General features: G+C 42.4%; 1 protein-coding gene across 1 annotated transcript in view; it reads left to right on the top strand.

Annotated features, from left to right (window-relative positions):
- LOC138295230 (zinc finger protein 850-like) overlaps positions 1 to 11,507 on the top strand; it is a 43,655-nt gene extending 32,148 nt beyond the window's left edge. The window contains exon 2 of the mRNA XM_069233411.1: positions 6,190 to 11,507. Coding sequence (XP_069089512.1) covers positions 6,609 to 8,831 — 2,223 coding nt within the window. The 5' untranslated portion in view covers positions 6,190 to 6,608 and the 3' untranslated portion in view covers positions 8,832 to 11,507. The remainder of the gene's footprint in view (positions 1 to 6,189) is intronic.
- Positions 11,508 to 14,298: the final 2,791 nt, after the last annotated feature.

The raw sequence follows: 14,298 nt of genomic DNA, 5'->3' as shown, positions 1-14,298 counted from the left end.
TGCTTTAGCCAAAGACATGGCGCGACACCCTTTTCCTCTATTACAGCATAAGCCGGTGTATCCTCCGTCGGTGTAACTTCTCCTACACTCGCGGTAATATATATGTCTCCCCTCAAAGTACTCTTTAAAGCCTTGAAAATTTTCATTTTTGAGTCTTTTACTTTAGTCACTATCGAATCAGGATGTGACTTTAATTCCCAGAACTCTCTTCGCCTACCTTCTCAACCAATTGCCTCTCACGGACGGCTGCCAATCCATGCGTGACCCTTCTCACTAACCAACCTATCCCAGCACGGCTCCAATGAAGTCACACTCACACACTCTACGGCTGACAAAGTCTTGCGGCTTGCCTTCCCACTCTCAAATTAACACTAAAAACTAATGCAATATATTGCGAGCACCAAAAAAAAACAACTCAAATTTGCCGGTTTACTACAGGAAAGGGTAGCACAATTGCTTCAGAACTTTACAGAGATTTCGCTTACCCTCGGCCCCTACTCACTCCTTCTCAGATCCCACACTCGCAAGCAAAATTTGACCCGCAAATTTTACTCTTGACTTGTCAATGGGTTGTTCTAGTGCACTTTAGAACACACCAACTCTCCACTGAAGTTTCATTCACTCACTTTGACTCAAACTCGACTTGTCGATTTCACCATCGACCTATTAAACCATGCAAATTACAACATAAACCAAGTGTGTCATACACTTATCAATATACTCCGGAGTCTTAGACCACGCAGGGTCCGTACTTCATCGACAACCACGTGTACAATTTTTTAGCACAAAGCGCCACACTCACATGAAGTTCGCCGACTTCCCTACTCTCATACTGCGGAGTACGCACACTCTTACTAAAACATCATCATCTGGCCTAAAATCCTCACAAACTTCTAAATTCACCTGCAGTATGCGTAAGCTGTGCAAGTGCAAACCCTACTTCACCCACACTCTCACTTTAATGCCAAGAACATACTCAAACTCCCTTCAGCAAGCTCCGAGATTCCGGGAAAGTCATTTGGGACTTAGGGGCACATCATTTCTCCAATTATCATCATTGAAAAAGAACAATTTTCCCAAAACCCAATTTTCTGATGCACCTTGCTTACTTTCAAACCACACTCATCGATTCATCAATTTCTACCAGACCTTTTGAACCGTCAACTGTATCAAACCGTAGTCCCTCATCCTGGGGCCCCCAAGGGCCAAACCGTCTGCACTGCTACCAAAACTGTTATCAACCGTGAACTTTCGTACTGGGGCCCCAAAGGGCCAAACCGTCCTCTGCTACCAGAAACTGATAGCGCGTCAGAGCCTTGATAAGTAAACTACAAGGAGACACGCCTAGGTCGATAAACCTTTGGACCACGTTCGGGGACTTAGTACCAGATGTCTTTTTGACATCACAAATCAATAGATCAATATCTCAATAACAATAGCAATAACTAATCATCAAGCTAATCAATGACCTTTAATGAGAGTCAGTAAGTTGAACACACCATGATCTTTCCGTCATGAAAAACCACACCAATTTAGTTAAGTGTTAGGATATTTATTTCCCTATTAGTTACAATCTAATGTCAATTTTGTTAATCTCATTAGCAATTCATCTCATTAGTAATTCTTCAGATTTGAAATTAGAACGCATTTATTCAATGCATAGAGAATATTCATTCAGTATTAACATGTCATCAATAAAAGCAACTTAGCAAAGTCTCATTAGTGCATGATTCAACAAAGAAAGAACTCAGTCTATTTGCGTAGGATATTTGTGAACACCTTAACTGACCTCTAATTAGCATCAGCATGTTGGGCTTCATGCAAAACATTTTAGCAAACCTCTAACTATGGCCTCTATCAAAAGAGCAGTTGGTACCTAGAAAGAAAAGGCAAACAGACAATTACAATTTTGAATCAGATAGTTACCCATCAAACAGATCAGCAAACAGCATCAGTCTTCGTCCTCAGGACATCAGTCGTTTTCATCATCAGCAAAGATAGGACAGGGCAAAGTCTCAGTATGGCATAGCTAAGGAACGAGAGCTTCCCTCATATGGAGGAGAAGTAAGTATCTGGTAAAGGAATAAGTAGAGGATGATTTAGAGCATCAGGACGAATAAACGGCAAAGTCTCAAAGGGATGGCCCAAAATGCCTCAGTAGAATGGCAAAAGATGGCTTTGAGTGGAATGTCTGATTTCTCCTCAGATCATGCGGTTAAATCAAAACTGCCTAATTTACTCCTAATGCCTCATTGGATAATAATTGGTGCATCGTTATCTCTGTCCAATAATTCTCCACGCACTTCACTAGAATTTTCCACAAAACACAGTTCTCATGTCGTTGATTGGCCCATGCTATTGACGTCTTCATCGGTTGGAATGTCAGGTAAGAAAAGTTACACTTTACGCTCCAGTCAGTGGCTCTGTTGTTTTCTGCTACTCCAGGCAACCTTGCACCTGTTACGAATTACACTGTTGCATTCAGCAAGAATGGCTCCTTGAGCAAGTCGAGTCTCATGAGTACTGCTTCGTGTCCTTCAGGAAAACAGCACATTGCACGTTAGAAAAATACAGTTTAACATGAATACGATTGCATTGTGTAAAACCCAGTGCGATCGCACTGTGTAGGAAATAAAAAGAGAAAGTAGTCCAGAAACCATGCTGAAAACATGGAGCGTCGTATGTTTTCAGTAGTTGGTCGGTGCAACCAAAAGGCAAGCCCACGAACCAACCAAACTGATGAGCATGACATGGCCGTGGTTAAAAGCCCACAGAGAGATTACAACAAGGAGAGAGTGCTTGTGCGCTGGACCCTAAAGAAGAAATGGCATACTAATGGAGGGTAATTAAACGCTGACCCCCAGGCCATGTTGGGGGCCCAAAGGATTCCCCTTCAAAGAACAAACTTTTTAAAAGATATATTTTGTTATGGAATTTGCAGACCCCACTGCAGAAATAGCACATTTCATTATGACTCCTGAGGCACGCAAACATGCAGCAAGAGGCCATGGTCCGATTTAGGGCCTCCTGCAGTTTTGTGAACCCCATGGAAGGTTGGACAAGGGGCCAGGACCCTGCAAGAGTTTGCAAATGCTTGTCTAGACTCCACAAACCTCAGAAACATTTTTAAAGAATCCCAGAAATTCACTGAAAAACTAAGTTTGAAGCAAAGTTATTATTTGAGTTTGGTTATAAAATCTCAATATATCTTAAAATAATTAGAAGTTTAATAATAGACCATGGAGGACAGAATACCTTTTGTCACAGTGGTACATTGACAGTAGTTGTGCTATATAGAGATGACAGCTGACCAGGGTCAACTCTGTATGTTAAAAGGAATCAACATCACAGCAGTTCCCTTCACTATACAAAAAGTTTCTTCTGCAGCTGTTGTTGGTTTTGACGGTCATCCACCAAACAAATAATATTGTTTCTTTTTCAAAAACAAACTCCAGATGTAGTTATTAAAAAATGACCCCCTTCCTCACTCCCTGGGATTTCTGTTCTGGTTGAGGGGCTCCATATGTGTTTTTTTTTTTTTCCTTTTTCTTTTCTATAGTCCCTCCCTACCAGGTTACACAGGCAGACTTGAGGCAATGTTTTGCTGTTACTCTAGTGGATGGCAATATAAATGCTGCAGTCCAGCCGTGACGCCACATTTTTTTGTCAATGTAGCGGATTTCACTATAAATGCTGAAGTCCAGGCCTGGAGGCCATGTTTCGTTGTCACTCTAGTGGATTTCTCTATCAATGGCGCAGTCCAGGTCTGAAGCCATGTTTCGTTGTCACTCTAGTGGATTTCTCTATAAATGGTGCAGTCCAGGTCTGAAGCCACGTTTCGTTGTCACTCTTGTGAATGGCACTATAAATGCTGCAGGCTAGGCCTGAAACCACGTTTCGTTGTCACTCTTGTGGATGGCACCATAAATGCTGCAGTCTAGGCCTGAGGCCACGTTTCGTGTCACTCTAGTGGATGGCACTATAAATGCTGCAGTCCAGGCCTGAGGTCCACGTTTCGTTGTCACTCTTGTGGATAGCACTATAAATGCTGCAGTCTAGGCCTGAGGCCACGTTTCGGGCCCCCTAGTGGATGGCACTATAAATGCTGCAGTCCTGACCTGAAGCCATGTTTTGTTGTCACTCTAGCGGATGGCACAATACATGCTGCAGTCTAAGCCTACAGATGTGGCACTGGCAACCAGCCTTTTCACTTTGGCAATTTTTGATTTGTTCTGTCATGGTTTTTGCAAAATGTTATTGTTGGGGAAGCAGATGAGTCCTCATCAATTAAAAGCACACTGAGTAAATGAAAAAATACTAAAATCTGAATGACACAACAGACTTATGGCTGACGTCTGACTGAAAGCCTCTCTAATGAACTATGCTTTACACATAAACTTAGGATAATCAAAAGGTGAAACTAACACTCAACCTTAAAAAGCCAATTGGTCTGTTGTTGGCTGCTAGCCTCTTTCTTCCCTTTTTTAATATTTTTTTGTAATATTTTTTGTAAATCTATATTACACCGAGAGAGAGAAGATTGAAAAGATAGCTATATGGAGAGGCTTGCAAAATAGATAGAGCAGCTTGCAAAGACAGGCGGACAGGTTGGACAGATTAATAGAGATGATCCTGCAGATAGATGGATAGATTGATTTGCGAGGATAGACCTTGCATAAATAGATGAGCAGACAGGTAGGAAGAGGTACAGTAGATAGGTTTGTAGACTGGTAGATCCATATAGACGAACATGTAGATGGGTAAATTGACACAAAGCAGCGCAGATTCAATTAGTAATATAATATTTAAATTTCTGTATAAGCACAACACACAAAATCACTGAAAGCAAACTAGAAATACATACAAGCAGGACATGCAGACAAAGTTGGTTTATAACCATAGCTGTAGACCTCAATTAAAATACATACAGGAGTGCAGGTACAAATGTATTTCATTATGTGCATTTTAAAAAGTGAATGATATTATAAAGAATAGATTCAAATGGGCACCATCTGGTATACTCTGATATAGCAGCAATCCGAAAACAAAGGCAGCTCCAAAAGGAGTTTACAACATCATTATCAGGAGGCAGGAACTGATAAAGCTGGAATGTGTCCTTTGACGAGCTGGTAGAAAGAGTCCTGCTATCACATGAGGCTCTAAACACACAGGCAACCGTAACGTAATTATTAAGTACAACAAAAATACTGGCACTGAAGGGAGCTACCTCCATGTGAAAGAGTAAAATGAAATCACTCAAACTGAAGTTTGCCAGTGGCTGAAGTAGGCAGACCCACTGCCTTGTGCAGTATTCTGTAGTGGGCGGAAACAAAATGTGAATGGCACAATGACTGACCAATGGATGTAGAGATGAAAACCCCTTTAAGTAAGTATATTATACATGTAATTTCTGTAAAATAAAAGATCTTGGTTAACACCAGACCAAAATCGGAAAATGGTGCATGTGTCAATCTGTAGGTGTGCACATTTGTGGAGAAATGTCTGTATGCCTGCAGAATGATGCAACAGTAGCCACATCATGGCGCCGTTTTGTTTTTTTCTGATGTGCAGCATTGGGAACGCTTATACATCTAAAAGGTGAGACTTACTGACTTTACCAACGTGTGTTTAAAATGGTTGTAAACCTATGGCCAGAGCCTCAGATCTCTGGAGTAACACTATGTGGAACATACTCAGATTACCTATCATGGTCCTGTCTCAGGCTCTCTGATAGTATAAAGGACTCTCTTGCAGCAGTTGCTTTTGTTTCCCGACGTTATTGTGATGCTGTGTGTTGCTTGGTCCATTCATTGGACAAAGCTCCATCTTGTATTATTTGCTAGGTTTTGTGATAATAGGAAGCATTCCCTGGATAAGAAGGGAGGCGTCTTGTCGCTATGGATTTAACATTGTATTGTGTTGTGGGGAGAGGGTCTCACTCACTGAACAAGGAACCTTCTCTGGTGTCTTGGTTACTCCTTGAGTCAACACTCCTCGATAGAAGGGGATCACGGAAGGATCGTATGCCCTTACTCTGCCTACTGCATCTTTATATTGAAAGTGTAACCTAGAACTTCTTCAGCGCATTTGTCTACAGGGATAATTAAATGTCTCATTGAATGCCAGTAGATTTTTGTGATGCACTGTGCATTTCAGCTTATTCAATCTATCTTTTTCTTAATCTAACAGGTGAAATAAATGCAGTGAGAAATGAAAAAGGTAAAGGCATTAAACATCACTCGTGTAGGAAGTGATGTAAATACAGTATACCTCGATATACCTTGAAATCTATTCCCTTGAAGGCTAATGCCTCGCCAAAGTCGTCTTCTACAGTAGAAAACCCAACCTGCCCAATGAGGCCTGTACTTGGCTCTTAGGCATCAGATGATATAACACACGGACATACTGAAGCAAGGCTGATGAGGTGCTCATTACGAAGGAAGAGCTAACCTGGTATCAGAAAGAACACACAGGAGAGAAACCGTGTGAATATTTAGAATGTGGCAACACATTTATTAGACAGAGAAAGAGCAAGTGCGACATCAGAAACTTCATACTGGAGAAAAAAAACATATAGATGGACTGACTGTGGAAAGGTGTTATTTGCAATGAATGACCTAATGCAGCATCAGAGTGTCCACATAGAGGAGAAACCATATCAAAGTACAGAATGTACTAAAGTGTTCGGATGGGAGACTAATCTAAAGCAGCATCAAAAGATTCACACCGGAGAGAAACCCTATGAATGTACCGATTGCGACAAAACATTTATTACCAATGGACACCTAACGCAACATCGGAAAGTACACACTGGGGAGAAACCTTATGAGTGTACCGAATGCAACAAGGCATTTATTACTAGTGGACAACTAATGCAACATCAGAAAGTCCACACTGGGGAGAAACCTTATGAGTGTACCGAATGCAACAAGGCATTTATTACTAGTGGACAACTAATGCAACATCAGAAAGTCCACACTGGGGAGAAACCGTATAAAGGCAATGAATGCGTTAAAGCATTTAAAACAAATAGAGAGCTAAAACGAGATCAGAAAATCAACACTGGGGAGAAACCATATCAGTGTACAGTGTGTGACAAAGCACAGATAACAAATGAAGAGCTGACGCAACATCAGAAAGTCTACACTGGGGAGAAACCGTATCAGTGTTCAGAATCTAATGAAGTGTTCACATGGAAGAAGAATCTAAATCTACATAGGAAAGTCCACACTGGGGAGAAGCTGTTCCAAAGCAAGACAAACCTAAAGCAGCATCAACAAACCAACACTGGGGAGAAACTGCATAAATGTACAGAATTGGACAAAGTATTGATTGAAAAGCAAAAATTAATACACCACCTGAAAGTTCACACACAAGAGAACCCGTATGAATGTACTGAATGTGACAAGGCATTTATTAAAAATGGAGATCTGAAGCGACATCAAAAAGTCCACAGTGGAGAGAGACCATTCAACTGCAATGAATGTGACAAGGCATTTATTAGAAAGTCGCATCTAATAAAACATCAGAAAGTCCACACAAGAGAGAAACCCTACAGATGTACTCAATGTAATGAAGTGTTCAGATGGAAGAAGAATCTAAAGCTACATAGGAAAGTCCACACTGGGGAGAACCCGTATGAATATTCAGAATGTAATAAAGTGTTCCAAAGCAACACAAACCTAACGCAGCATCAACAAATCCACAATGGGGAGAAACCGTATAAATGCACAGAATGTGCCAAAGCATTTATAACAAACGGAGAGCTAAAACGACATCAAAAAGTCCATACTGGCGAGAGACCATTCATTTGTACAGAATGTGACAAGGCATTTATTACAAATGGAGAGCTGAGGCAACATCAAAAAGTCCACACTGGGGAGAGACCATTCATTTGTACTGAATGTGACAAGGCATTTTGTAGAAAGGCATATCTAATGCAACATCAGAAAGTGCACTCCGGAGAGAAACCCTATGAATGTACAGGATGTAAAAAAGTGTTCAGAACGCAGAAGATTCTAAAACAGCATCAAAAAATCCACGCTGGTGAGAAACCCTATAAATGTACTGAATGCGACAAGGCATATATTGCTAATGCACACCTAATGCAACATCAGAAAGTCCACACCGGAGAGAAACCATATCGATGTGCTGAATGTGACAAGGCATTTATAACAAATGGAGAGCTGAAGCAACATCAAAAAGTCCACAATGGAGAGAGACTATTCAACTGCAATGAATGTGACAAAGCATTTACAAGAAATTCCCATCTAATCCAACATCAGAAAGTTCACATAGGAGAGAAACCCCATGAATGTACAGAATGTGAGAAGGCATTTATTAGAAAGTCACACCTAGTGCGACATCAGAATGTCCACACCGGGGAGAAACCATATGAATGCACTGAGTGCGACAAGGCATTTATTACCCATGTACACCTAACGCAACATCTGAAAATACACACTGGGGAGAAACCTTATAAATGCACTGAGTGTGACAAGGGATTTACTGCAAAGCAAACATTAATGCACCACGTGAAAGTTCACACAGGAGAGAAACCGTATGAATGTACTGAATGTGACAAGGCATTTATTACAAGGCAAAGGTTAATAGTACATCAGAGAGTCCACACAGGGGAGAAACCGTATGAATGTACAGAATGTGACAAGGCATTTATTACAAGGCAAAGGTTAATAGTACATCAGAGAGTCCACACAGGAGAGAAACCGTATGAATGTACAGAATGTGACAAGACATTTATTACAAGGCATAGGTTAATAGTACATCAGATAGTCCACACTGGGGAAAAAACATGTATGTACAGAATGTGACAAAACATTTATTGCAAAACAAACTTTAACACACCATCGGAAAATCCACACTGGGAGAGCACATTAAACTGCACTGAATTTAAGAAGGCACTTATTAGAAAGTCACTATTAATGCAACAACAGAGTGTCTGCACTGGGGAGAAACTGTATAAATGCACAGACTGTGACAAAGCATTTATTAAAAAGCAAAATGTAATACACCACCTGAAAGTTCACATAGGAGAGCAGCCATATCAATGTACACAGTGTAATAAAGTGTTCTGAATGAAGACCAACCTAAAGCAGCATCAACAAATCTACCCTGGGGGCAAGCTGTATAAATGCACTGAATGTGACAGTTCATTTAGTAGCAGAGCCCAGATGATACAAGAACAGTAAGTCAATACAGAGGAGAAAGTAATGACGATTAAGAATGCATATCACTGCACTCAGTGTGTCAAGGCATCCTTTACAAGACAAAGCTAATACATCACCAGAAAGTCATTACTAGTGGGACACCAGTTCTCCACACAGTGGTGACACCAGAGCAGGCCTTGCAAAATCTATTCACCCACTCGCTATGGCCAGTCAGACTTTAATTGGTCGGGCTCTGTCAGATTTTATCAATTAGCGCTATTTTTAGGACCTGCTAGTCTGTTCTGGCGAGTGAACTTAAGCTGTAAAGGAACTGGTGTTCTGTTCATTCAGAAAATGAATGAGCTATAAAGATGCCTTTAAATCTTGTTTTTATCTTGACACATTGACTGTTCAAGGTCAGATGCCAACTGTCAGTTTGCCGTTTTAATAATTGTTGCTTATCTTGGAAAATGGTGTTTACTTTTGTTTCTCTTGCTACAGCTAGAGTTTTTTTGTTATGTGAGCTGTCGAACAATCGTTGTGAAAGAAAAGGCTGTACGATGTTAGTTTCTTTCTAACAACATTTAAATAGCTTACAAATGAATAGTACAAATATTAGAAATGTCAGGAATTATTAAATCAATTTTTTTTTAAATTCAGAAGTGTGATGCAAACAAAGATTTAAATAAGAGAAAAATAACGCATAACAATCTACTTGGTGATGTGCAAATGACAAATATTTGCAGAAACTCAAGTTCCAAATACACTCTATAGTTTTATCAGTAAAACCGCATGTCAGTGTGAAATCTACTGACTTCAAAAGGCAGCGTGCTACCACTTCATGCTTTAGTTATGTATTTAGCAAAAGTGAAGGTTTTTTAGTATGATTTGAGAAACATTCTTGTCCCTGCCATGAAGACAACATTGTTAATGAACAAATTGGTAAGTTGGGGTCGTGTGTATATGGGGCTATATGGAGTAAAATTAATCCAAAAAATAGTTTTTTATACAGCAAGTATGCTTAACTCACGTATTTGAAGGTGCTCTCAAATGTGACAATAAAGAAAACGGCGGCTCAGTGAATTAAAATACTTGCCACATAATTTGAAAACAGTTTATGGATCAAGAGCATTACAATTAGGTAGAGTAGATTATTTAAGTCAACAGACCTGCAGGTCTAATAGCATTTCTATGATTTTTAGAGGCCTCCATAGGAATATACTGAATTTGACAAGCCATCATTACAAAGGGACTATTCGTGCAGCATCTGAAAATCCACACTGTGAATTAATAGAATCAACAAATGTGACCAGGAGCTGATCAGATAGTCCATATTGGCAGAAAATACTTTTTCTTGTAAAGTGTTTTTTCACAGGAGGAACCTAATGTGTCAACAAGCATTCCAGGGAGAAACTATATCTCTCGTCAGTGTGACAAGACATTCATTACAAAGGAGTAGCTAACGCTTGATCAGAAATTATACACTGTGGAGATGCTATTTGAATATGATAAACATGAAGGAGCATTTCCTGCCTGATGAGGCATAAAAAAGGCCACGTGGGTTTAAAATGTACTGATTGTGAAGTCTTTCATTTGAAGCAGTCATCAGTTGCTACGTCAAAAACACCCACACCTGCTCACAGAGATAAGGAGATGAAATACCTGAGCAAAATGTGGAACAGAAATAGTGTCAGTCATTGTAAGTGTTGCAGGATTAGTCAAGAAAAGGCTCCTGTACAACTTTTCCCTTCCCCCTAGAGCTGACAATGTGCAAACTCAAGATAGCATCAAACTTTGGCAGAATACAAATGTTACACAAAGCAACAGCCATATGTCTTCCCCTGTTCCCAGCCTAATGTGGTATAAGGACTATTTTGACCACCTCATGATTAGATCTTGCTCTGCCTATTTACTCTATGTGACATTTGTTCTGTAAGGACTTCCAGGGCTCGTATCTACAGTTTTGAGGACATTTGTGATAGTAAAATTCAGAGTTTATCTGGGATGTTATGTTCAGTTTCTTTCTTTCATCAACAATACTGCCCGGGAGAGGACAAGTGGAGTTTCGGGTGTTGTTTGGAAGTCAGATGCCACTGGCCTTAGAAGTTTGCAGTCCCCGAAGTATGTGTGCATTAGGTTTATGGTTTCATGCAGGACATGAGCTGCGACCATTTGTACAGACATTGCAGGACAGTTTGCTGGACAACCTGTGAATAAAAGGCATCTAAGAGTAGTGACTATATCACATGTGGGCAACACTTGTATTCTTTCTACTTCTGTACAGTGAATTTCGATTAACATGTTGATCTGTAATAAAAAAATGAACATCTGCTGAAAGTACCAACTGCAATCCTAGATGTTTGAACACTGTAAACTTTATTATATTGTACATTAAGTATTGTTGTTTACTTATCTAAAGTGCTCAAATCTCCATTCAAGCTATGCCCGCATATTAGCAAAAAACACATAAATAAGTCTGTTTGCCTGAATAGGGAAAGACAAAGCAACAGTCTTATCTCTCCTTGGGCCTTGTTCCAAAAAGATAAACTCTGTGGCGATCATTGGAAAAATTGGAGGAGGTTAATGAGGAGACTCAAACGGAGGATTTATGTTTAGAGGCCATGGAGAGGAACTAGAAATGTCAGCAATGTGTACCCCACCCCTTGGTGTCATAACATGTGAGAACCTGGTCGATGGACCTCCTTAGTATTGTCCAATGTGAGTAAATGGTCTAGTGCCCCTCTTGGTGTCTTGCAGTGTTGCGGATGAGGCAGCAATTAATTCAATCCATATCTTTTATATAATTCTTTGTTTATTTTTATGTAGAGGGTTTTATAAAGTGCAAACTTGTCCCAAAAGAATTAGACATCTCTACATAAAAGATTGTGGGGGTCATTACAACATTGTCGGTAAAAGCCGCTTACCACCGTGCAGAAGACCGCCAACACACCACCGCCGCCGTGGAATTCCGCCACGTTTATTATGACCCAAACGCCGGAATCTGCCAAAATCCAGACACCCACACAAGTCCGCCACACCAAAGGTCAGTGATAAACTGGAGATAACAAAACCTCCACACTCACGCCAACAGGAATATGCCCACAATATCACGACCCATGAATCCACGCGGCGGTCTTTCAACCACTGTATTCCATTGGCAGTGCACAGCACCGCGCTCAGAATACACACACTTCTACAAAACACATCCACATTGGGCAATTCAAAATACACACACCTGATACACATGCACACACCACTCCCACACACCCAATACAATATAAAACACACACCCACATCACCCACAAACCCCTACGACCACAATTGCGACTGAAGGCAACAGAGAGACACCACCATCTACAAACGAGCATCCACAGGCACTCAACACCATCACCCACATAACATCCAAGCACCTCACACAACACACCACTAAATATCACCCCACACATCACAACACACACCACCCCACACATCACCCACACCACCCCATGGCACGGCAAAGACACCCCAGGTTCTCTGAGGAGGAGCTCAGGGTCATGGTGGAGGAAATCATCCGGGTAGAGCCACAGCTATTCGGATCACAGGTGCAGCACACCTTCATAGCTAGGAAGATGGAGCTATGGCGAAGAATCATTGGCAGGGTCAACGCAGTGGGACAGCACCCTAAGAAATAGGGATGACATCAGGAAGAGGTGGAACAACCTACGGGGGAAGGTGCCTTCCGTGGTCTCAAGACACCAAATCGCGGTACAGAGGACTGGGAGCGGACCCCACCTCCTCCCCCACAACTAACAACATGGGAGGAGCAGGTCTTGGCTATTCTGCATCCTGAGGGCCTCGCAGGAGTAGCTGGAGGAATGGACTCTGGTAAGTCAAATCTTTACTACTATATCCCCCACCCTACCTGGATGCCATCAAATAACCCCACCCTCACCCCCATCACTCCTACTCCTCACACATGTCCCAATATCACCAACCACCCATCCCAACACCAAGCCCTGCATACAACACCAAAGCATGGACACCCATCACCAAAGCATGGCCACTGCACATACCCATACACCCCCCTAACCCATCAGCACACAAGGTCCTACACAGGAATGCAAGCACTGGGGTACACGGTCACCCACCCATTGCACACCATGGCACACACAGATGCAATAATCGTGCTTTTACCCCCCTGCAGTACCCCTACCCAACGTCACCGGACAGGAGGGTCCAGACATGTCCACTCCACCCACAGAAGAGGCCCACAGTGATGACAGCATCTCTGTCCAACTGGATCTAGACGACCAGCCCGGCCCATCTGGGACCTCGGAACAGTCGGTTCCCCTCACACTGGCACAGGCCACTACAGAGCTTCCCCCCTCTGGAAACACCAGCACAGCACCCACCCAGTGGGCCCATCCCTCTGTCCCCAGGACACGTCAATCAGCAGTGTGTCCATCACTAAAGGGAATCCAGGCTAACCCACCACCCCAACAACAATAGGGACCTGGGGGCAGTGGCAGTGGGCACACGGTTCAGGGGACAGAGGCCCAGGAACACAGGGGAACTGGGAGCCTACCACCATTCCCAGGAGATGATGGCAACGGTACTGGCCAAGTTTCAGGAGACCCAGCGGCTACAGGAGGAACAGTATTTGGGCTTCAGGGAGGAACTCATATCCATCAATTGCACCCTGGGCACCATTGTAGGGGTGCTGAAGGAACTCGTCAACACCAGGAGGGACACTGTGGCACAACAAGGGGCCCCTGACACTAGCCTGGACGATGAACTGCCCACCGCCTCCGCTGGTGCTAGTGGACAGGAGGCACCGCCACAGAACCACCACACCAGCACCCCACCCCCTGCAGAGGGAGAACCACCCCGCAAACGGTCCCTGAGATCCAGGACAAAGACAGAGAACGATGCCAAGACCCCGCCAAGAAATTAGACCACCCTGATTGTCATCCTTTTGTCCCACTTTGTCACCCTGTCCATACTTAAACTGCCCCAGCTCCACTTCCTATGCCCCTTTGGACAACGCACCTGTGAGACTAATAGACTGGACTCTGCCATGGACATTCCTCCACCATCACCCCTCACCCTTTCACAACCCCCTCCAATATTGAGCATTTTAATAAACACCCTT

This window comes from Pleurodeles waltl, chromosome 5 (genome assembly GCF_031143425.1).
Source record: "Pleurodeles waltl isolate 20211129_DDA chromosome 5, aPleWal1.hap1.20221129, whole genome shotgun sequence".
NCBI classification, from domain to species: domain Eukaryota; kingdom Metazoa; phylum Chordata; class Amphibia; order Caudata; family Salamandridae; genus Pleurodeles; species Pleurodeles waltl.
Note: the sequence above shows the minus strand (reverse complement) of the source record. Positions and strands in the feature narration are given on the sequence as shown.